Source organism: Ovis canadensis, chromosome X, assembly GCF_042477335.2.
Source record: "Ovis canadensis isolate MfBH-ARS-UI-01 breed Bighorn chromosome X, ARS-UI_OviCan_v2, whole genome shotgun sequence".
NCBI classification, from domain to species: Eukaryota; Metazoa; Chordata; class Mammalia; order Artiodactyla; family Bovidae; genus Ovis; species Ovis canadensis.
The window spans coordinates 86,609,126-86,632,921 of NC_091727.1; the positions used below are offsets into that span (position 1 = coordinate 86,609,126).

The 23,796-nt window shown below is 44.9% G+C and overlaps 2 protein-coding genes across 5 annotated transcripts in view; both read right to left on the reverse strand.

Annotated features, from left to right (window-relative positions):
* Positions 1–23,796, reverse strand: part of MTM1 (myotubularin 1) — a 183,024-nt gene that overhangs the window by 159,067 nt on the left and 161 nt on the right. The window lies entirely within an intron of this gene.
* MAMLD1 (mastermind like domain containing 1) overlaps positions 1–23,796 on the reverse strand; it is a 116,813-nt gene that overhangs the window by 14,198 nt on the left and 78,819 nt on the right. For 2 of the 4 annotated variants that reach the window (XM_070290600.1, XM_070290597.1), the window contains exon 3: positions 21,671–21,796. The exons of the other annotated variants lie outside the window; for them this stretch is intronic. In XM_070290600.1, the coding sequence (XP_070146701.1) occupies positions 21,671–21,796 (126 nt within the window). The remainder of the gene's footprint in view (positions 1–21,670; positions 21,797–23,796) is intronic. 4 annotated transcript variants of the gene reach the window in all.

Below are 23,796 nucleotides of genomic sequence, written 5' to 3' on the forward strand. Positions count from 1 at the left end.
TTTCTGGAACCCTCTTGCTTTTTTGATGATCCAGTGGATGTTGGCAATTTGATCTCTGGTTCCTCTGCCTTTTCTAAAACCAGCTTGAACATCAGGAAGTTCACGGTTCACATATTGCTGAAGCCTGGCTTGGAGAATTTTGAGCATTACTTTACCAGTGTGTGAGATGAGTGCAATTGTGCGGTAGTTTGAGCATTCTTTGGCATTGCCTTTCTTTGGGATTGGAGTGAAAACTGCCCTTTTCCAGTCCTGTGGCCACTGCTGAGTTTTCCAAATTTGCTGGCATATTGAGTGCAGCACTTTCACAGCATCATCCTTCAGGATTTGAAATAGCTCAACTGGAATTCCATCACCTCCACTAGCTTTGTTTGTAGTGATGCTTTCTAAGGCCCACTTGACTTCACAGTCCAGGATGTCTGGCTCTAGGTGAGTGATCACACCATCGTGATTACCTTGGTCGTGAAGATCTTTTTTGTATAGTTCTTCTGTGCATTCTTGCTACCTCTTCTTAATATCTTCTACTTCTGTTAGGTCCATACCATTTCTGTTATTTTTGTGCCAAGTCTTAATCAAAATTAAATCCCTCTGGTGCCCACACAGTGCCTGACATAGGCAAAGGGTTCAACAAATATTTGGAAAATCCAACCAACTTGACTCTGCTGAGTTTGGCATGATGTCCCAGGCACCTTGGAAACGATAAACTAGTGAAGGCTGTGCTAGCTTCTTTTGGGGATGATCATTAATGATAAACTGAGCATTGACTCTCATTTTAAGCACATCAACTCATCCCTTTCCAATGCTGTTGTGTTAATAAAACCCATCAGCAGAACAGAAAACATAATCACACTGTGGAAATAACATCTGTTGACATATTTATTGGACTAACTGTGCATGTACACACATATTTGAGACTGTCCTTAGTTTGCCAGACCTTCCTGGTGGCTCAGAGATTAACGCGTCTGCCTGCAATGCAGGAGACCTGAGTTTGATCCCTGGATCGGGAAGATCCCCTGGAGAAGGAAATGGCAACCCACTCCAGTATTCTTGCCTGGAGAACCCCATGGGCGGAGGAGCCTGGTGGGCTACAGTCCATGGGGTCGCAAAGAGTTGGACACGACTGAGCGACTTCACTTCCTTTCTTAGTTTACAAGACAAGGAAGTGGAGAAAGGTTTACCCAGGACACACAACGACAAGGTGGGTACAGACCTGGATCTGATTTACAGAGTGACTAAAACCCAAGCATCTGCTGGGTTTGGGAGAACAGGGCTCCTTCTTTGCACATGGAGAGAAGCAGCTGGGTGTCCTTCATCCACACTGGTGTAACTCCATGTTGCTGGCTATTCTGTGACCTCACCATAGCGCAAGTAGGCCCTGGTGTGAGAAGCTCAGATTATGACTAGCCCCCACAGATACTCAGGATGCTCTGCAAGAATGCTCTGGCTTTATCAATTACTAACTGGATTAGATCTTGGCCCAGTCTTTGCCATGGAGGTCTGAAGGAGGTGCATGTGCATTTGCAAGGTTATAGTTGTTTACTCTAACTCCAGTGGCTTCTAGGAGCTTGTAGATTTCTAGACTTACTCATTCTGAAAGTTTAGGCAACAAATCCTGAACTCCTCCATTTCTTTACTCACCATGTAGCAGAGGTGAACAGAGAGAGCTCAGGAGGTACTGGAAACTTTGTGCATGTGTTAGAGGCTCTCAGAGGTCAAAATGCCAGATAAGTCAACAGTGAGATGAATATGCTAAGGTACTAAATGCCATCCAGACAGCCCAACGAGGGCAAGGCAGACCTGTGGAAGAAGCTGGATCTTTGAGCAAACTGTTGACTATTCCTACATGTCAAAGAGAAGTGACAGGAGACAACTTTGTAAATATGAAGCAATGCTTTGGGAAACCAGGAAAAGGTAATGTGAGTCAGACTTGTTGGCCCCTTGCCATTACACTACTTGGCCAAATGCAAATGGGATTTCACTGTATTACAAGCATGCATCTATTGATAACACTACAAGAAGTTTTACAACTCTAGCCTGAGATTCTGTAAGGAATAGAATCCCAGAAGTTCAGCAAGCAGCATGTCCCACAGAATGCTGACATGAGACTAAACCTCCCAGAAGGAAGAGAATGTGCTCTTCAATATGGTAGCCCCGGCCACACGTACAAAAGCACTTCAAGTGTGTCAGGTGCAAATGAAGAACTGAATTCTTAATTGAATTTACTTTTAATTAACCAAAATTTAAAGAGCCACATGTGAATGTTGACAACAGTATGGAGAGTATAGCTCTTTGGCCTACTGGCTAAGAGTACAGGCTCTGGAGAAAGAGGGTCTGGTCTGGGCTTGACTCATGGATTGAACACTTCTTAGCTATGTAATTGTGGGGAGGCTGCTTAACCTTTCTGTGCCTTTATATTCTCATCTGTAAAGGGGAAGTCATAGACATGCATCATTCATAGAGTGGTGGGGGTTACAAGACTTCATGGAGTTAACACATGTGCAGTGTCTGTATGTTATATTCTCTGAAGGTTGATTTAGTGATGATCTTAATTAACAATAACACTTCCGCCATGTATCAAGCACTTTTACAGTATTATGAGTTTTACATGGGCTAGCCTGGATTTGTGGGAGGAGGTGAGCTCCAGGTCCTTCTATTCCACCATCTTGATCCACTCCTCCTAGAACCAAACACGCTCTAGGCGTGGTCTGATCAATAGCTCAGCAGAGCTGTCACTTTTCCTATCTTTTTGTAAAACAGACTAACAACAATAATAAATTACAATGATGATAATATTAGAAAGATTTGTTGAGCACTGAATCTAAGGAACTGGGTTCAGCCCTTTCTTGGAGTCATTTCAATTAATTCTTAGAACAATCTGAAGAGGGAGGCACTGTTATGATCCCATGGTAAAGATGAGGAAACTGAGGCACAAAGAGGTTAAGCAACTAGCTCAATTGAGGTCACTTGTTAGTAAGTACCACGGCCTGGCCTAGAACCCAGACCTGTCACACTACAGAGGCTAGGCCCTGAGTTTTGCTTGCTCAAATTGCCCAAGTGGAACTTTTCCTATTTCAATATATAAGCAGACCTGCAGGAAGAAGACTCTGGAGGGCTGCTATGGTTCCATAGATGTGCAAGGGCCACTGGGTAGGCTGTTGTGCCACCAAGGTGTTCTTTTCTTTTTATAACAACTGTACCAAGAAATGAGAACTCCAGGTTGAGAGATTTCTGTTTTGATACATGTGGTACAGGGAGTGTGAAGTTCACTTGAGAGATTCTGCAAAAAAATTCTAGGGTAGCACGTATCCTATCTATTTGCTGGATCTAGGATTGGTTAAAATAGACGGTGTTCAAAATCAAGTTCCCTTCCTTAGTCAATCAAGTATTCAGACTTGGAAATTAACCAGTTAAGTTCAACTGGTAAACTGATATTTTGCCTGTGTGTTACTCGCTCAGTTGTGTCCAACTCTTTGTGATCCCATGAACTGAAGCCTGCCAGGCTCCTCTCTCCATGGAATTTTCCAGGCAAGAATAGTGGAGTGGGTTGCCACAACCTTTTCCAGGGGATCTTACTGACATGGGATTTGACCCAGGTCTCCCGCATTGCAGGCACATTCTTGACCATTTAGGGCTTCCCTGATAGCTCAGCTGGTAAAGAATCTGCCTGCAATGCAGGAGACCCCAGTTCTATTCCTGGGTTGGGAAGATCCCCTGGAGAAAGGATAGGCTACCCACTCCAGTATTCTTGGGTTTCCCTGGTGGCTCAGCTGGTAAAGAATCCACCTGCAGGAGACCTGAGTTCAACCCCTGGCTTGGGAAGATCCCACGGAGAAGGGAAAGGCTACCCACTCCAGTATTCTGGCCTGGAGAATTCCATGAACTGTATAGTCCATGGGATCACAAAGAGTTGGACACGACTGAGTGACTTTCACTATCTTTACCATTTGAGCTACCCAGGAAGCCCACTATTTTGCCTAAGAAAGAGAAATAACTCAAGAAGAGGAAAAAGTAAAGTCAATAATGTTTAAATCAATCAAGGAATGAAGGAATAAGCATCTCTACACTTCCCCTAATATACACAGCATTAATTTCAATGAATAAGCCTGTGACCTATTAACTCCCTGGGGTAGAGAGTGGGTACTCCTGTGTCTCCCACAGTGCCAGACACAGAGCAGGTCTACAATACACTCTTGACATTTAGGCTCGCTGTTTTCTATGGGGCAGTTCTAAGAGATGACCAGAGCCATGCCCGTCGGCAGTAACAATGGGTAATGGAGGAGGAAGACTGTGTGTTTGTTTGGTCAGGCTATGTGGGCCAATGGGAGTCACACTAGGAGCAAAGTGAGGTCAAGAGCACTGCTATGAGAAACATCAGGGACTGGGTCAAAGGGTACCAAAACTCTCCAGAGGGCAGAGCCTCTGCAAGTCAGGCTCTGACAGCTTCTGGAAGGTTCCTATTGTCTTATGATGATGAGGGTGATGATGACAGCTACCACGTATGAACAAAGGCAATGCACCAGGCACTGAGTGAAACTCTGTACAGTTTTTCTCTCACTTAATTCCCATGGCAACTCTGGATGATGGGTACCATTATTACGTTCATTTTCTAGTTGAGGAAAAGAAGGTTCAGAGAGCAAAGTAACTTGCTCAAAGTCCGAGTCAGAGCTGAAAGCTGAATCTGGGTCTGACCTGCTCCAAAATAAGAACTCTTAATTACAAATACTAAAGAATGCAATGTCCAAGGCATAACCCTTTTGCTTATGCACACCAAATCCTCCCCCCTGCCCCACAGTGTCTCCCCATTGGCTACAGTATGGTGTGTTGCCAGGCCATGGGGTTCCAAAGAAGCCCTCCAACTAACCACCATATTCAGGCAACTGAGGAAGGGAGCGGCAGGATATCCTCTGGAGCCTTCCGGATTGAGACAGCAGATCTAATGCATGCATCTAAATTCACTCCCTTGTGAAGCCCCACTAAAAGTGCCCTGACAATTTGGTTTGGTGTGGTTTTTAAAGATACAACCCTGCAAGAACAAGATGAATGCTTCAGGAGACAGCAGCAGCAGCCTTTCCCAAGCTCTGAAGTAGCTAGACCAAGGTTAACTGACTCCACAGACCCAGGGAAGCTGAATCACAGGCTGGGAGAGGGAAAGTGAAAAAGCAGCTTGTTCTAAATGGCAGGATGTTCAGCAGGCTTGGGAACAGCAGCCCCAGGTGGTCTCCAGCACTGGTGGGTGAAGTGGACACATGTGGCCAACACAATGGGGTAGATGCCTGGATGACCGCCCGCCTCCACATCCCTGGGTATCTGCCTCTGCTCTATGCTGGTGGAGGTCTGGCTTGACCATTTGTTGCTGAATTCCCTGCTCTGCCTTCCATATCCTGCTACCTGGATTAGCTGAGGACTGTCACTTCACCCCACAGAGGCATTGTGTTGACCTCCACCTGGAAACTACAGCGTCTGGAGGTAGGCTGTGGCAAGCAAAGCAAAGCAAGACAGCACCCCAACCCCTTGGGCCGTATTTCTTCTGCTTATCAGGGGTCCTGATGGTGGTGGGCTCTACCCACACTCAGATCCATTGTGCCTTCAGTCACTGACTTCCCTAAGAGGGGAGCAGCTGCTTTTCTGGAAGCCTCTGTTGAATAGTGACACAAGGACCCTTTGCTGCCTATGCACCCAGACTGTGCTTGCCACTTGGTTCTTCAAAAAAACCTGACTGCTTGTTGAAGAATTCAGTAATACATAATGAAACAAATAGAAAAGCAAGAGAACACTGGAAGCAGGATAGTGAAGGGGCACACATGGGGTCTACTAGGGGGTTGACAAGGTTCGCCTAACCAGTGGTGACACAAGTTTTCACTTTGTGGTTGTTCTTCAGTCACTAAGTAGTGTCAGATTCTTGGCAACCCCATGGACTGCAGCATGCCAGGCTTCCCTGTCCTTCACTATCTCCCAGAGCTTGCTCAAATTCATGTCTGTTGAGTTAGTGATGCTATATAACCATCTCATCCTTTGTCGTCCCCTTCTCCTCCTGCCCTCAATCTTTCCCAGCATCGGGGTCTCTTCCAGTGAGTTGGCTCTTAGCATCAGGTGGCCAAAGGATTGGAGCTTCAGCTTCAGCATCAGATGAATACTCAGGGTTTATTTCCTTTAGGAATGACTGGTTTGATATCCTTACTGTCCAAGGGACTCTCAAGAGTCTTCTCCAGTGCCACCGTCTGAAAGCATCAATTCTTTGGCACTTAGATTTCTTTGTGGTCCAACTCTCACGTATCTATGTAATTACTGGAAAAACCTAGCTTTGACCATACTTTTTCTTTCAATTGTTCTTCTAGGTCTTGCACACTTTTCTGTATCTATGCCATATTTCACAATAAAAGGAAAAAGTTATATATGCAGCTTGATGCCAGTCGTGAAATATATATATATTTTGTCATAGAAAAAAAAAATAATGAGCTACTGTATTCTAGCATGCTAGCAATGGTTATCCCTGGCTTATTTATAACTTTTATATTTATGGTGTGTGTGTTAGTCACTTAGTTGTGTCCAACTCTTTGTGACCCCATAGACTGTAGCCCACCAGGCTCCTCTGTCCATGGGATTCTCTAGGCAAGAATATTGGGGTAGGCTGACATTTCCTTCTCCAGGGGATCTTCCTGACTCAGGGATTGAACCCTGGTCTCCTGCATTGCAGGCAGATTCTTTACCATCTGAGCTATAGGGAAGGCCCTTTATATTTATATATTTTGCTATCTCATGGGGTTTGTGTTGTTGCTGCACGTTTCTGCATTTTCCAAGTTTACTACAAAGAGAATATATTATTCTTGTAATCAAAAGATCTTAAAACATATTGAAAAAAGACAACATTCCCATCAAAGATTTGTATGTATCATATAGATTTTAAAACAAACAACAACAACAACAACAAAACCCAGGACTCATGTAAGTAAAAAATATGGTGTTATGTCAAGGAAACAACTCAAGTTCATGTAAAGGTATCATCATTTAGAGGTTTAAAAAACTGCTTTGGAATTTAGGTCTTTTTTTTTTCTGCTGTCAACCCCAGTTCTTTCTGGAGATGTTCCAGTTGCTGTTGAAGAGGACAGGGTCAATACCATAAGGACCCAGTTCATCATACTTCAGGGGTAGCCTGGTGAACTCTTGCCAGGAATGTCAACCATTCCAGGGTTCATGATTTGGTCTCTGCCTTCTTTCCCCCAAAATTTTGACCATATGGACACACAAGTAGGTATTCCAATGACAAGTCAGCCTTCCTGCTGTCCCTATCACACAGCAACCTATCAGGTTTTCTTCCTTTCCTACTGGCCTGGGAGGAGGCATCCTTCTCTGCTTTCCTTTAACTGAAGGCCTCACCTTCTGTTTTCTTCTGACTTATTTTGTCTCCTTACAGCTACCTCTGGGAATCAAAAAGGTAAGCACAAGCATAATCTACTACTATGCCTGGACAGACAGATATCCTATTTAAGGGGCTTCTCTGGGTCTTCATTGCTGTGTGGGCTCTCCAGTTATGACTCGAGGGCTTAGTTGCCCCAAGGCATGTGGGATCCTAGTTCCCTGACCAGGGATGGAATCTGCATCTCCTGTATCCCAAGGTGGATTCTTAACCACTGGACCACCAGGGAAGTCCCCAGATATCCTTTTTGATGTGTGCTCATAGAAGGAGAATGAATTCATTGGTGACACCAAATATAAGCACAGTCTTCAAAGTCAACATCTGCAGGGTGTATTTCTAGTCAAGTTTGTATACTTCATCTGTAATAAATAATCTGCCTTCTCTAAATAAAGAAATTGTGGGTTTGGTTTAATTTCATTATAAATTTATATTCAATAATAGAGAATTAGAACATTGGGGATAAAGAATATACGAAGTTTGCATTTCATTCCCTGATTTGGAGCCACCTGCTTGCTTCACAATACAGAGTTCATGAGCACAGAGTCTGAGCTAGGAGTCAAGAGACTAAGGTACTCCTCGGACCAGGCATCCCAAGGCCTCACTAGATTTACACACCACAGCAGAGGGAAAATGTGGGGCTTCACTCAGACTGGCTCTTTAGGCCCTGCTGGGTGGGGCATGCTGTGAGCTGCAGGGGCTTCCACTGCCTTCCCCCAAATGCTTATCTCCAAACTCTGGGCATGGGAAAATGGGGAAGTGGGCTGCTGTCTGGAGAGAGAAGGCCCAGGGTGCCTGGGAAGGAGATACCTAGTTCCAAGGTACCAGGTTTCCCAGAGTGCAGGTAGGAGGAGTGTGAAAGCTTTGGCTGCAGTTGCCAGGGATGCTGAGGCCTCTCTATCAGTGTGTTTGTTTCATGTCAGAATGAGAAGGGCCCGTGGGACTCACCTACACCAGAGGTTCTCAAAGTGGGGGTGCTTGAGCCAGCAGCAGCAGCAGCAGCAGCAGCCTCTGGCAACCTGATAGAAATGTATACCTCTGGGTCCCACTCAGACCTAACAAATCAGAGCCCAGGACTTTGTACTATCACAAACCTTTGAGGACACTCAAGAAAGAACTACTGCTTCAATCCAACCCTTTCAGCATACAGAAGAGGAGACTGAGGGCCAAAGAAACAAGGATCCCTTGAGCCAAGGTCCAGCCTTGCTAACTCTATCCAGCGTGATGTGACGTGGATGCTGGGCTAGTGACTCCCATGTGCTGCTTTCCAACTCCCCCTTTTCACATGGGAACTATTTTTTTCCCCCTTTCCTATACCTCTGCTCTTTCTTTGCTAAAGTGAGTGTTATGGCCAGGGTTCCTGGGAACACGAGAAGCTACACTCTGACCAAACTGAATCCCTCTGAATCCCTTTGGGGAGGAAGAACATAGGTTTTCAGGAAGATGGAGCATTTTAGGAGGCACAAACAAGGGAAGGACGGAGGGTATAAATACAGTGACTTGGCTAGCACCTAGTCCTCCTATTCTCTGCAGTTTCCCTTCAGGCAGCCTCACTTGCCCTACAATGAGCAAGTGCTTTGGGAATATGGCTCCACCCAGGGTTGGAGAGCCATTGAGAGCCACTTACACGAAGCAAGATAGTGGATATGGTGCCAACACAGGCCACTGTACCTGACTGTACCAAGGGCTTTCTGGATAAGATGCTTCTGTGCTCTTCTGACAAAGCCTCTAGAAGCAGCTCTCTCTTTTGCTCCCCTGGAAGAGGGCAGGAGGGAGCTTGTAGCTCCTGGACTTGCTGAGGGCTACCCATGTGCCCACAAGGGGGAGCTGGCCTCAGGACGAAACCAGTGCTCCAGAAGGCCAGAGAGGCAGCAGGCAGAAAACAGCATCTCTGGGGACACTACTGAAGTCTGCCCAAGTGCTGGACTTGCACTTATAGGACTCAGTCAGTTCCCTTTATCTTTTCCTGTGACTTGCAACTCAGTATATCCTAAGTGCTAGCTTGGCCCCTCTGCCCTTCATGAGGTCTGCATTATGCCCTGGGGGATAGCTCATCTCTAGCAACAAAGCCTGGGGCCTATGGAGCCTGACTCAGCTTTGTGTCATCTTTCTTTATCCACAGACCAATTCATCTAAAGAAAATTCCAGCATCCCTCAGTTGTCTGTACAACATGATCCAGCAAACACACTGAATGCAGATCCCAAAATTGCTTCACTCACATCTCAAGTGTGGTACTCAAGCTTTTAAATACTTTATTTTGCATTAGTTGCATGTGATCCACATTTTAGTAGCAATAATCTATCTTAAACAGCATCAAGGATTCCTGGATCAAAATCAATTCTGATGCAAACTCAAATATGTATTGTACATTGTGGGTTTCTGTGATGAAAATATTTGACAATCCAAACTGGAATTCATCTATAGTAAATAACCAGTGCTACCTCCTAAAAGCAATTATTGGCACTGAACTCCTAAATTTTTAAATCCCTTTAAAAGTCCAAGAACATACCAGAAAGTCGAACTTTGATTTCAGAGGTAATAGCCATACACAAAAAATTAAAAGCCTGTAAGAGGTGTTGTTGACTTGGATGCTGATGGCTCTAGGAGGAGGCTTCATTCTCTTTCTCAATCCCTGGTCCAATACGATTGGTGGGGTAACTACAGAGCTTGGAAGAGTGATACTGACCATTGGTGGCAGAGGAAAGAGCCAGGCAGAGCAGATCTGTAAGATGCTGGATCTCTATGAGTTCTGAGGGAATCAACAGGGTCAAGGCCATTGCCAGAGGCTGCCCTTTTCCACCTCATTCTGCTCCTCTGATCTGTACCAATCACAAACTCTAACAGCTAAATACAGCAAGAGTGGGGATCAGGAGATCTTTCTGGAGGGTGACAGGAAGGAATCTCTGTGATGTAATTATTCTACTAAGAAAGACACGTCCAAATAAAAAGTGAAGCAAGAAAATAAAGGAAGCTAACAATATAGCTGTCAAATGACAAAAAGAAATCAAAACGAAAGTCCACTAAGATAATTTCCACAAAGGATATAATAGCCACCCTAATGGGTGTCAGGATTTTGTTTTTTGACAACATGAAACTAGAAAGTGGTATTTGAGAGCTTTGTCTGTTAGCATTTTTGAGCACTCAGCTTTGAAAGTGTTGCCTGGTAGAGGGAAATGTCATGGAGTTGTCCCTACTTATTCCCACTCAAGGAGGGTTTGGGGCCTCCCACACCTTTCAAAGCCTTGTCACATGGAAATAAATGATCATTACTCAAAATGGCAAATAAGGAGTATTTTCCATTCACCTACTGGCCTTCTGAATTGGCTGGCTTGGCAAATAGTCTTCATATGCTACCCAGATATGGACCTGTAGAGAACTCTGGGTCCCCACAACTCTGCTCAATTCCTCTGCTCAAAACTGGCCAAATATGGTAGCATGCAACAGGAAGCAAAGGTCAGACAGAACCTGCATGCTTAGCTTCAACTCCAAAGCTCCCCAAAGCAAAGCAAGAGTTGGAGTAATTTCTGATGTAGGGTTATGCATCTCTCAGGCCTTTGTGAGCATCTCTTGGACTGCCCACTTCCCTTTTTCCTGTGCATCTAGCATTCCATCACTGAGTCAAGGTCTATTAGCTGTGTGTGAGCCATGGTTCAATTTCTAATCTAACACGAAACTCAGTTAACACTGGGAGAAGGACCAAAGGATGGAAGAAATGGAGAAATGCCATCCTCTGTCTTAGAAGCTGTTATTCCATTGGGAGTCAGGAGCCAAGTAAGACTGCTCAGGGCACTGCATGGGTGCTCAGGACTGCCATGCACGTGGGCCTGGGGTGGAGATGTGATCTCTTTGGACCTTTACATTGCTTTTAGCTTTCAACAACCTCACTGCTTTGGAAGGGAGGGGCTAACAAGGTAAGCCCGCATCCAACAATAAAGCAGTGCTTGTCATTGTGGGCATAATTCACAAGATCAAATTAAAACCTAAACTTTTCTGACTGACTCTTTTGGAAGCAGCAGAAACTCCTTCTCTGGGGCCGGGGTGGGGCAGGGGCAGGCTGGGTTCTCTGCAGGCAGTGTTCCTCCATCTGGTGCCCCCTTCATACTCTAAGCTGCCAGGCTGGAGCATACACACAATGTCACTTTGCCCCGTGGGCCCAGGTTGTGGGATTTGACAACTCCCAAAGGACAGAAGAGGCTCAAAGTACAAACAGACTCAGGAGAGGTTTCCATAAAGCTGAGGCGATGGAAACAGCTATTAATGGCTATGGGGCCATTAATGGATTTGAGAGAGGGAAGCTGGGGAGGGCACAGGAAGGAGGGACAGTGATGCAGCAGAGCCCCTTAGGCACATCCTTTGCTCACCCATTAGGTCACACCTCTGACCCACAATGCTCCTCTGGCACCATCCTGCCCTCAGTGACAATGCTGGCTATAGGCATTAGGGCCACAGCTGAATGGGGCAAATCCACTGTGACTCGCCATCTGCCCTAGAGTTTTTCTATTTTGCAAACTTTTCATTTGCGATCATAACTGCAGCTGAGCGCTTCACTTTCAAATCTGTTTTAGGTGTGGAAGTGGACGGCGTCTCTGTGAGGTGGTCTATATTTTGGGTTTGTATTAATAGATATTCATAAGGAGTTACAGTTTAAAGGAAGACAACCCAATGATTTCTTTCTGTCCTCTTTATGACTCTTTGAAAATTGAAATCAGATTCCTTTCCTTGTTCTACAGTGACAAATACACAGGTATTTCAATGAAATTTAGTATTAAAAATTATATACTTCACTTTTAAAACACTTCATTTGGGGCATTCTGACTTCAGTCGGGTTCACTGCTTTTCAGGTATGTTAAAAGAAAACGAACAAACAAAAAGCCAAACAGCAACATCACAGGAGGTTTATGAAAATTGTTGCCTTTCTAGCTTTCATGAGTCAATTGTTTAGCAATTAAAAATTAAGGCTAGTGATCACCATAAAAGAGGCATCAGAACTGGGGCGGCGGGGCGGGGGGTTGCTTTTTGCATTCCTGTAAATTCTGGTGTTGACCTCACTGAGTAATGATTACTCCAGGGGCAAAATGTAATGATGCCTCATTGCAACGTGACATCTCACTCATTCTCGAGGTTCCCACAGAAAAGAAGCTTGATGTTTAAAAGGTTAGCATTTGATAGGCAGCACATTTTAAACTTCTGCTTTTGGCAATGGGATCATACTTATCAATAATTACCTTAAATGTAAATGGGTTGAATGCCCCAACCAAAGACAAAGACTGGCTGAATGGATACAAAAACAAGACCCCTATATATGCTGTCTCGGAGAAGGCAGTGGCACCCCACTCCAGTACTCTTGCCTGGAAAATCCCATGGACGGAGGAGTCTGGTAGGCTGCAGTCCATGGGGTCATGAAGAGTTGGACATGACTGAGCGACTTCACTTTCACTTTTCACTTTCATGCATTGGAGAAGGAAATGGCAACCCACTCCAGTGTTCTTGCCTGGAGAATCCCAGGGATGGGGGAGCCTGGTGGGCTGCCGTCTATGGGGTCGCACAGAGTCAAACACAACTGAAGCGACGCAGCAGCAGCAGCAGCATATATGCTGTCTACAAGAGACCCACCTCAAACCAAGGGACACATACAGACTCAAAAGATATTTCATGCAAATAGAGACCAAAAGAAAGCAGGAGTAGCAATACTCATATCACCTAAAATAGACTGAAATAAAGGCCATGAAAAAAGACAAAGAAAGACACTACATAATGATCAAAGGATCAATCCAAGAAGAAGATGTTAACAGTTATAATATGTATGCACCCAACATAGGAGCACCACAATATGTAAGACAAATGCTAACAAGTATGAAAGGGGAAATTACCAGTAACACAATAATAGTGGGAGACTTTAATACCCCACTCACACCTATGGATAGATCAACTAACAGAAAATTAGCAAGGAAACACAAACTTTAAATGATACAAATGATACAATGGACCAGTTAGTTATACCTAATTGATATCTATAGGGCATTTTGCTCCAAAACAATGAATTTCACCTTTTTCTCAAGTGCACATGGAACCTTCTCCAGGATAGATCACATCCTGAGCCATATAATCTAGCCTTGGTAAACCCCCCAAAATTGAAATCATTCCAAGCATCTTTTCTGATCACAATGCGGTAAGATTAGATGTCAACTACAGGGGAAAAACTATTAAAAATACAAACATATGGAGGCTAAACAACATGCTTCTGAATAACCAACAAATCAGAGAAGAAATAAAAAAAGAAATCAAAATATGCATAGAAACAAATGAAAATGAAAACACAACAACCTAAACCTATGGGATTCATTAAAAGCAGTGCTTAGGAGAAGGTTCATAGCAATACAAGGTTACCTCAAGAAACAAGAGAAAAATCAAATAAATAACCTAACTTTATACGTAAAGCAACTAGAAAAAGAAGAAATGAAGAACCCCAGGGTTAGTAGAAGGAAAGAACTCTTAAAAATTAGGGCAGAAATAAATGAAAAAGAAACAAAGGAGACTATAGCAAAAATCAACAAAACTAAAAGCTGGTACTCTGGGAAGATAAATAAAATAGACAAACCAGTAGCCAGACTCATCAAGAAAAAAAGGGAGAAGAATCAAATCAACAAAATTGGAAATAAAAATGGAGAAATCACAACAGACAACACAGAAATACAAAGGATCATAAAAGACTACTATCAGCAACTATATGACAATAAAATGGACAATTTGGAAGAAATGGACAAATTCTTAGAAAAGTACAACTTTCCAAAACTGAACCAGAAAAAATAAAAAATCTTAACAGACCCATCACAAGCATGGAAATCGAAACTGTAATCAGAAATCTTCCAGCAAACAAAAGCCCAGGACCAGACAGCTTCACAGGTGAATTCTACCAAAAATTTAGAGAAGAGCTAATACCTATCCTACTCAAACTGTTTCAGAAAATTGCAGAGGCAGGTAAACTGCCAAATTCATTCTATGAGGCCACCATCACCCTAATACCAAAACCAGACAAAGATGCCACAAAAAAGAAAACTATAGGCCAGTATCACTGATGAACATAGATGCAAAAATCCTCAACAATATTCTAGCAAACAGAATCCAATAACATATTAAAAAGATCATACATCATGACCAAGTGGACTCTATCCCAGGGATGCAAGGATTCTTCAATATTCACAAGTCAATCAGTGTGATACATCACATTAACAAATTGAAAGATAAAAGCCATATGATTATCTCAAAAGAGGCAGAGGAAGTGTTTGACATTTATGATAAAAACCCTCCAGAAAGCAGGTATAGAAGGACCATACCTCAACATAATAAAAGCTATATATGACAAACCCACAGCACACATTATCCTCAATGGAGAAAAATTGAAAGCATTTTCCTAAAGTCAGGAACAAGACAAGGGTGCCCACTCTCACCACTACTATTCAACATAGTTTTGGAAGTTTTAGCCATAGCAATCAGAGAAGAAAAAGAAATAAAAGGAATCCAGATTGGAAAACAGAAAGTAAAACTCTCACTGTTTGCAGATGACATGATCCTCTACACAGAAAACCCTAAAGACACCACCAGAAAATTACTAGAGCTAATCCAATGAATATAATAAAGTTGCAGAATATAAAATTAACACACAGAAATCCCTTGCATTCCTATACACTAACACTGAGAAAACAGAAAGAGAAATTAAGGAAACAATTCCATTCACCATTGCAATGAAAAGAATAAAATACTTAGGAATAAATCTACCTAAAGAAACAAAAGACCTATATATATAGAAAACTATAAAACACTGATGAAAGAAATCAAAGATGACACAAATAGACGGAGAAATATACCATGTTCATGGATCAGAAGAATCAATATAGTGAAAATGAGTATACTACCCAAAGCAATCTATAGATTCAATGCAATCCCTATCAAGCTGCTGCTGCTGCTGCTAAATCATTTCAGTCGTGTCCGACTCTGTGTGACCCCATAGACGGCAGCCCACCAGGCTCCCCCATCCCTGGGATTCTCTAGGCAAGAATACTGGATTGGGTTGCCATTTCCTTTTCCACAGAACTAGAACAAATAATTCCACAACGTGTATGGAAATACAAAAAAACCTCGAATAGCCAAAGCAATCTTGAGAAAGAAGAATGGAACTGGAGGAATCAACCTGCCTGACTTCAGACTATACTACAAAGCTTCAGTCATCAAGGCAATATGGTACTGGCACAAAGACAGAAGTATAGATCAATGTAACAAAATAGAAAGCCCAGAGATAAATCCACGCACCTATGGACACCTTATCTTTGACAAAGGAGGCAAGCATATGCAATGCAGAAAAGACAATCTCTTTAACGTGGTGCTGGGAAAACTGGTCAACCACTTGTAAAAGAATGAAACTAGAACACTTTCTAACACCATACACAAAAATAAACTCAAAATGGATTAAAGATCTAAATATAAGACCAATAAACTATAAAACCCCTAGAGGAAAACATAGGCAAAACACTCTTTGACATAAATCATAGCAGGATCCTCTATGATCCACCTCCCAGAGTAATGGAAATAAAAGCAAAAATAAACAAATGGGAACTAATTAAACTTAAAAGCTTTTGCATAACAAAAGGAACTATAAGCAAGGTGAAAAGACAGCCTTCAGAATGGGAGAAAATAATAGCAAATGAAGCAAATGATAAATAATTAATCTCAAAAATATACAAGCAGCTCATGCAGCTCAATTCCAGAAAAATAAATGACCCAATCAAAAAATGGGCCAAAGAACTAAATAGACAGTTCTCCAAAGAAGACATACAGATGGCTAACAAACACATGAAAAGATGCTCAACATCACTCATTATCAGAGAAATGCGAATCAAAACCACAATGAGGTACCATCTCATGCCAGTCAGAATGGCTACTATCAAAAAGTCTATAAAAAATAAATGCTGGAGAGGGTGTGGAGAAAAGGGAACCCTCTTACACTGTTGGTGGGAATGCAAACTAGTACAGCAACTATGGAGAACAGTGTGGAGATTCCTCAAAAACTGAAAATAGAACTGTCACACGACCCAGAAATCCCACTGCTGGGCATACACACCAAGGAAACCAGAATTGAAGGAAACACGTGTACCCCAATGTTCGTCACAGCACTGTTTATAATAGCCAGGACATGGAAGCAACCTAGATGTCCATCAGCAGATGAATGGATAAGAAAGCTGTGCTATACATAATGGAATATTATTCAGCTATTAAAAAGAACACATATGAATCAGTTCTAATGAGGTGGATGAAACTGGAGCCTATTATTCAGAGTGAAGTAAGTCAAAAAGAAAAACACCAATACAGTATGTTAATGCATATACATGGAATTTAGAAAGATGGTAATGATGACCCTATATGTGAAACAGAAAAAGAGACACAGATATAAAGAACAGACTTTTGGACTCTGTGGGAGAAGGCGAGGGTGAGATGATTTGAGAGACTAGCATTGAAACATATGTATTACCATATGTGAAATAGATCACCAGTCCAATTTCAATGCATGAAACAGGGCACTCAAAGCCAGTGACCTGTGACAACCCTGAGGGATGGGGTGGGGTGGAAGGGGGCTTCAGGATGGAAAACACATGTATACCCATGGCTGATTCATGTCAAAAGTATGGCAAAAACCACTGCTGCTGCTAAGTTGCTTCAGTCGTGTCTGACTCTGTGCGACCCCATAGACGGCAGCCCACCAGGCTCCACTGTCCCTGGGATTCTCCAGGCAAGAACACTGGAGTGGGTTGCCATTTCCTTCTCCAATGCACGAAAGTGAAAAGTGAGTGAAGTCGCTCAGTCATGTCCGACTCTTCGTGACCCCATGGACTGCAGCCTACCAGGCTCCTCCATCCATGGGATTTTCCAGGCAAGAGTACTGGAGTAGGTTGCCATTGCCTTTTCTGAGCAAAAACCACTACAATATTGTAAAGTAATTAGCCTCTAATTAAAATAAATTAATTAATTTTAAAATAAAAGGACCTGTGAGGTGTGCTGTGAGGTGGAGGAACATTAATGGTACTTAGAAATCAAAAAAGAAACTGAGAAAACAATACAATTTTTGGTAACATTAGTACCAAATTCTGACTGTTTTCCAAAATGGACTTTCATTTCCTGACAATAGAGAGTAGTTAGAATTTGTTCAACATGCAGATGTCAGTCCCTACATTATCAAAATCTATATTACACTGTGTATAATTTCATTTCCTTCAAAAGCAGCTAAAAAGTGTTTCCCCAAACTAAACAGTTCTTTGTTGTCCAATTTTTAAAAAGAAAGGAAACACTAAGCTTGTACATACAATCATGCTTAAAAGATGCTTTTTTAGTCAGATGTTCTTATCTCTGGTAGAGAAGGTGCGTGCAAGCTGAGGCCCGGCTCCGACCCAGCGGCTCTTTGAAATCTGACTTGCTTGCCCCGCTCCTTGCTCACTGCAGGCCAAAGCTTCCACCAGACACCTCCCTTTTGCATTTCAGCAGGATTAACCCTTGAAACAAAATCTGTGATGCTTTTCACCAGAATTAGTAAGAGACAAATGTGAAGAAACTTTTCTCATAACACAGGGGGTGTTGTCCTGCCTCTTAGCCTCAAAATGGCAGAATTAACAGAAGCAGATGAAAAAGAAAGACTTCAAGCTCAAGGTCATAGGCCCTTCCTCAACAATGTTTGGTGCATCTGATTCCAAGGGGGTCAGGTATTTTGGCAAGGTAGTGGTCACGTGCTTTTAGAGGGTCATGAACGACATACAGGCTAGGAGCAGACTCACTCGCTGCCATCTTTCTCACTGCCTGCCTCCAGTGGAAAATAGAGCCGCTGTCACTCTGACAAGAGTAGGGAATTCTCTCGGTCTAACTAACCTGGTTTTATAATTTTGGTTTTCAGTGGGCGGTCACAGGGTGAAGGGATAGATTGTCATTTGTAGTGCAAAGCTGGCCCTTACTCGCCTTTCCATCCATTCTGTCGACCTATCAGTAGCGGGCCCTCTGCATCTAGATGCTTCAGGTGGCCCCTGGGCTTTGGCAGGCAGCAGGGTTGGGGCCCAGCTGGTGCAGGCAGAAACGGGCACTCCTGACTCCTCCACTGCCCACCTAAAGTCATCCTGTGGTCCCTTTGTTACTCAGAACCCACATGGGGATGGTGCCACCCCTGCCTGGCTCCCAGCATCCCTGCCATCTTTGCTGGAAGGAGAAGGGCCAGCACTGTCCCCTCCCCATGGGCCAGGTGCTCAAGAAGCTTCTCTGCTCCTTTGTGGGGTCACCAGTCTGTGTCCACCCCTTGGCTGCTCCTCAGCCACCTGGTAAATGTCCTCCCTGACACCCACACTGGGAGGGCACTCCCCACCCATCCTCTGCAAGCCAGTACCCAACCCTGAAGCCAGAGAGGTATTCTGAGTTTCCAGAACTTTCAACAGCAGAGCTAACTTCAGCAGAGCATGCTAGTGTGCGAGGCCCATGCCGAGCATGCTGACCTCATTGCATTGAACACTCCCAGCAACCCCATTCGATAGGTATACTAGCATCTCCATTTCACAGATGGGGAGACTGAGGCCCAGAAAGGGGACAGAGCAGGCCAAACAAAGAAGTGGCAGAGCCAGGATTTGGATCTCAGTCATCCAGGCCCCAAGCCCAGCCCCTGCTTCACCTCCTGCCAAGACCCAAGGGTCAAGGCCACAATGTTCCTGGCTCTGAGCTGTCTCATTCTAAGGACAAGAGGGACTCACAAGTGAGGGTGACAAGAGAGCTTCCTCTAGGTCCCATTTCAGATCGAGGTGCCCAGAGCCCCTTCCCAGGCCTAGCCCCTCTAGGAAGGCAGATGGCAGTTCTCCTCATGAGCCCACGGCCTCCACCACTTTTGGGGGCTCTCCGCTCCCTGAGAACCAGAGATGTGCAGCTTGGAGTTAAAGGCAGAAAGCATAACAGACCCAGGCAAGGGCTTGTCTAGCCTTCGCCAAGGCAGGCTCCAGTCCCCTCTCAAAATCTGTACAAACCATATCACGGGCCTCTATGGTCTATTTCTCTGCAGCTGCTCCCTTCCCCTCAGTTGCCTCGGCCTGCCTCAAGATCAGATTTCAGGCATTTTGTTCTTATTCCAACTGGCCACCATCTACATCCCTCCTCCCTGAGTTGCTACCCATCCAGCTTTGCAAGCCCATGTGCACCTAGGGTGCTCCTGCTGCGTCTTGCCACTCTGAGTCTTCCAGAGCACAACTCCTATCTCCTGAACAGAACTGTTTTGTCTTTGAGTAAATGTTAGTGCCATCCTCCAGTGGCTTGATGCTAAAACTGAAGTCCTAACCCTGATTTTCACAAAGCCCTAAGGCATCTTCAATAGTTTTCAGTGAGAAGGGGCATGCAATTATGGAAACAAATTTCATTTTGCTTCACTTCGGTTAAAACCAGAGAAATCACCCAGCCTTGGGAGTAGGGTGGGGAATGCAGTGAGGAGATTTAGGGCCATTGAAATTCAACACACCAGGGCTATGTGTCTCGACTTCAAAGTCCTTCCCTTAGAAATTGTAGGTCCACATCCCTTATCTGTAGTTTCAAGGCCAAAAGCTCTGAAAGCTTATTCTGTTTTTGTAAATTTGGTGCCAAAATTTATTTGGGAGCGAAACTTGACCTGGGCTCAGTTAAATATTCTTATTTCTCTGCAAAAATAATAAAATGCTGCCCCAGATTCCACCATAGGATTGTGTGATATTTGGCATATGCAGCATATTATCTTGCTTAAGTCCCTAAAGTTCTGAATTTAGAAACACATCTGATTCCAGGGCTCTGAGACCCAAGTCTGGGAGCCTGGGCTGGCCCTGCCAAGCTGCAGAGTGTGGGCCAGGCTGCACCCTGAGCATGCTCAGTTCAGCATCTCCTATCTTCCAAGGCCAACAAAATGAATCCCAGCCATTTGCCCAGGTATAGCTGACGCTCAGAGGGCTTAACTGACATTGCTCCTGGCACACTGTCCACACAGTGATGGTGTCTGGACTGGAACCCCAGTCCAACTATCTCCAGTGCCTCTGCCACGCTTACTCGCTGCCCTGACACCACATGACATTTACCTTTTACCTCCAATGCAAGCAAGCAGTCCATTGAAATTGGATCAATCACTTAGCTGGTAAAGTGGAATCCCCCAAATTGAGCGAGACTAGTCTGCAACATGCTCCTATCAACAGCTGGATTTGGCATTTCTGCTGACTTGAGAATTGCTTTCTCACGTTCCATTTAGAAACTACTCTTTAAAGCAACTGTGATCTGGCTAAAAATGAATGCCCAGCCCTCCTGCTACCACCCACAGAGGTGTGATGAGCTAGTCAACACCAAAGAGGAGGACAAGAGTGTTTTCTGAGGGTTGGCTTGGGTGGTAGTAAAGCGAGGCCACCAAGTCCACCATGGTGGGAGCAAGAAAGCACGGACTTCCTGTCCATCCTGCAGGTGACCATGCTAAACACTCACCTCTTCCTTTCTCCCAGCTTCTCCTGCTCATAGGACCAGCACTGAATTCTTAGGATTCTAATTCAATGTGGAAAGGCCACAAGAAGGAACATAGCCCCACAAAAAGAACAAGATCTGGAGACTCAGGCCTAGGAGACAGTCATAGTGACAGCAAGCATCTGTTGGCAGTACTTTAGGTGCACTGAATGAACACATTTACTCCTCTAACAACCTATCATCACACCCGCTTTGCGGACGAGGCAGAAGTGAGGACGGTCAGGCAGGATAGGCCAGGCCCCCGTGCGCAGGGTTACGAGTGTGGCCTCTGCAGCCACACTCTGTGCTCTGGCCCTGACTGGCTGTGTGACTGCAGGCAACTCTGCAGACTTCTCTGTGCCTCAGTTTTCTCAGCTTTAAAGGGAATGCTAACAGCCTCTACCTCTGAGGACCACAAGGAGAAACAGGAGGGAAGAACTGGGTAGCACGCTCAGCCCCAGGCAGCACGGGCCCAGAAGGCGGCCCCTAGCAGCGGTTGTAGCCCCTTGGGCTTGGCAGAGGTCACGGGTGTTCCTCCTGGCCTCGGGAAGCTCAGCAACGTGCTCCTTCTCCCAAGCCTTTCCCCATCCCCACCTAGGGAATCAGCTGTGGTGGGAGAGAGGGTGGATTTTCAAGACCCTGAACATTAAGGATTCTCTCTCTGAGCCAGCTGCTCCGGCTCTGAGGCAACACAGTCAGACTACAAACACTCCCCACTGAAAACAAAAGAAACCAAAAAAGCTCACAATCTTAGATGGTGACACGGCTCCAGGCTGAGGATCCTGCCTGATAGGATAAGGGTTCCAGTGCTGATTCAGCTGGTGCTCCATCGAGCCAGCCACGGAAGTCCACGAGAACAGTTGGCAACACGCCTATAACAAAATCAAACCTAAGTGCTCCTGAACTGTGGACAAGGGCTGGCTGCTCACCCTGGCCACCCCCACGGGTGCACCCAACCAAAGACTGATCCTGGGTGTGGAGCGTGTGGCTCGTGAGGCTTCATGAGACCTGGATGAAAAAGACATGGTCTCTCTCCTCCTGGTACTGTCATGGCCATGGTCACCCAGAGCCCTCAGAAAAGAGGTCAGTCTTCCCCAGGAGTATCCTTCGCACTGCTCCATACCCAAGCCTATCACTTTATGGCCACCTCCTCAGCTTTTCTACAGAAGAAACAGGCAGGGTGGGAGACCGAAGTCCTGGGGGAAAGCTTGCGGAAAGCTTTCTTGCAGGGCGAACGGTGCCTGAGCCTTAGGAGCTGTAAGAGTGGGACAGGAAAGGAAAGGTGGGCAGGGAAGGCTAGACACAGGCAATGGTGGGAGTCAAGGCCAAGAACGCAGAGTGAGCCAGGAGCTGTAAACACTTAAAGACCCGAAGGACACTGGTCTAAGGAGATAGATGGAGCCAGCTGATGGGCCTCCAGAATTTTCTGAGCAAGTGTGAACATGATCAGGTCTGTCTTATAGCAAGGTTATGCTTAGAGAAATGGATGGTTTATTGAGGCAACAAGTTTAAGATGGTTTATTGGGCAAACTGAGTTTGAACAAAGATCAAGAGAGCAATGGTAAAGAAGAAGCATGAAGACAGGAGCCGGGGCAGGGAGACACCTGATGTGGCTCCCACTGACCTATCCCTGCCTCCTGGTACCCTCACTACCCTGTTGATCCCCCACTAGTATTCACCACTTCATGCTCAAGTCTAGTGAACAGAATGCTGCACACGTGATGCAATGTCACTTTCCAAACTAGGTTATACAGACTGGGGCTTTTGACTCACTGGCAACCTCCCCTCAACCTCTCTAGCTGGCATATTCTCTCTTGCTGGCATATTCTCTCTCGCTCACTCTGATGAAACTGGCTATCATGTTAGGAGAAGCTCTGTGAAGAGGCCCATGAGGCAAGGAACTGAGGGAGGCCTCGGGCCAGCAGCTCATGAAGAACAAAGGCCTCAGTCCAACAACCCGTAAGGAACTATTTCCTGCCAACAACCACAGAAGTGAGTTTTGAAGCCAGTCCTTCCCAGTTGAGCCCTGAGATGACCACAGCCTTGTGAGAGACATGGGGCCAGAAGGCCTGCTAAGCTGTGCCAAGATCCCCAGCCCACAGAAACTGTGAAGTATTAAATAGTACATGTGTGCTGCTTAAAAGTGGTTGTTTCAGGCCAATTTGTTACCTGGCCATAGATAACTAATACAGACAAGGATCAGAGCATGAAAAATGGAAACTGTGATAGATATCACCTGGTGAGAAGTAGATGAAGCGAGTGATTGAAAAGACTGCAGGAGAAGAAAGAGAAGTCACAGGGGTATTGAGAAAAGCACAGGCTCTGGGGCAAGACGGCCTGCCTTCAAATTCCTGCTTGGCTCCTTGCTAACTGTGTGACTCTGGGCAATGCTCTGAGCCTCAGTTTCTTCATCTGTAAAATGGGGATGTAAGAATAACTACTTGACACATCTCCAACCTTTTCATTTAGGACCTGCTTCAGCATCTGGTGCAGGGGTCAAGAAACAGCACACTGCCCAGCAGACATTTGCTGTGGCACTTCTAGAAGGCCCGGTTTGCAACTTTATGCCAGCAAGGACAAGATTTAAGTGCTTAGAGCAATTTCCTTGCATCCTATGAAGGCTTCACTGGTCCTGAGTGAGGGAATGTGCCTCATGGCCCAGTTCAGGAGAAGTGGATCTGTGCAATTCTGACCTGTCTGCCCTGGTTCCTTCCCCTGGCAGCACCTCTGGGTGCAGTTTTCTCCCAGGGGAGCTAAGTGACCTGCACAGAAAGTGAGACCATAACCTTGCCCTCTTTAATATTGTGCTTTGACTGTGCAGAATAACCCAACTTAAACAGACTTTTCCAGAGTCAAGCCCAGTCTCTAAAGA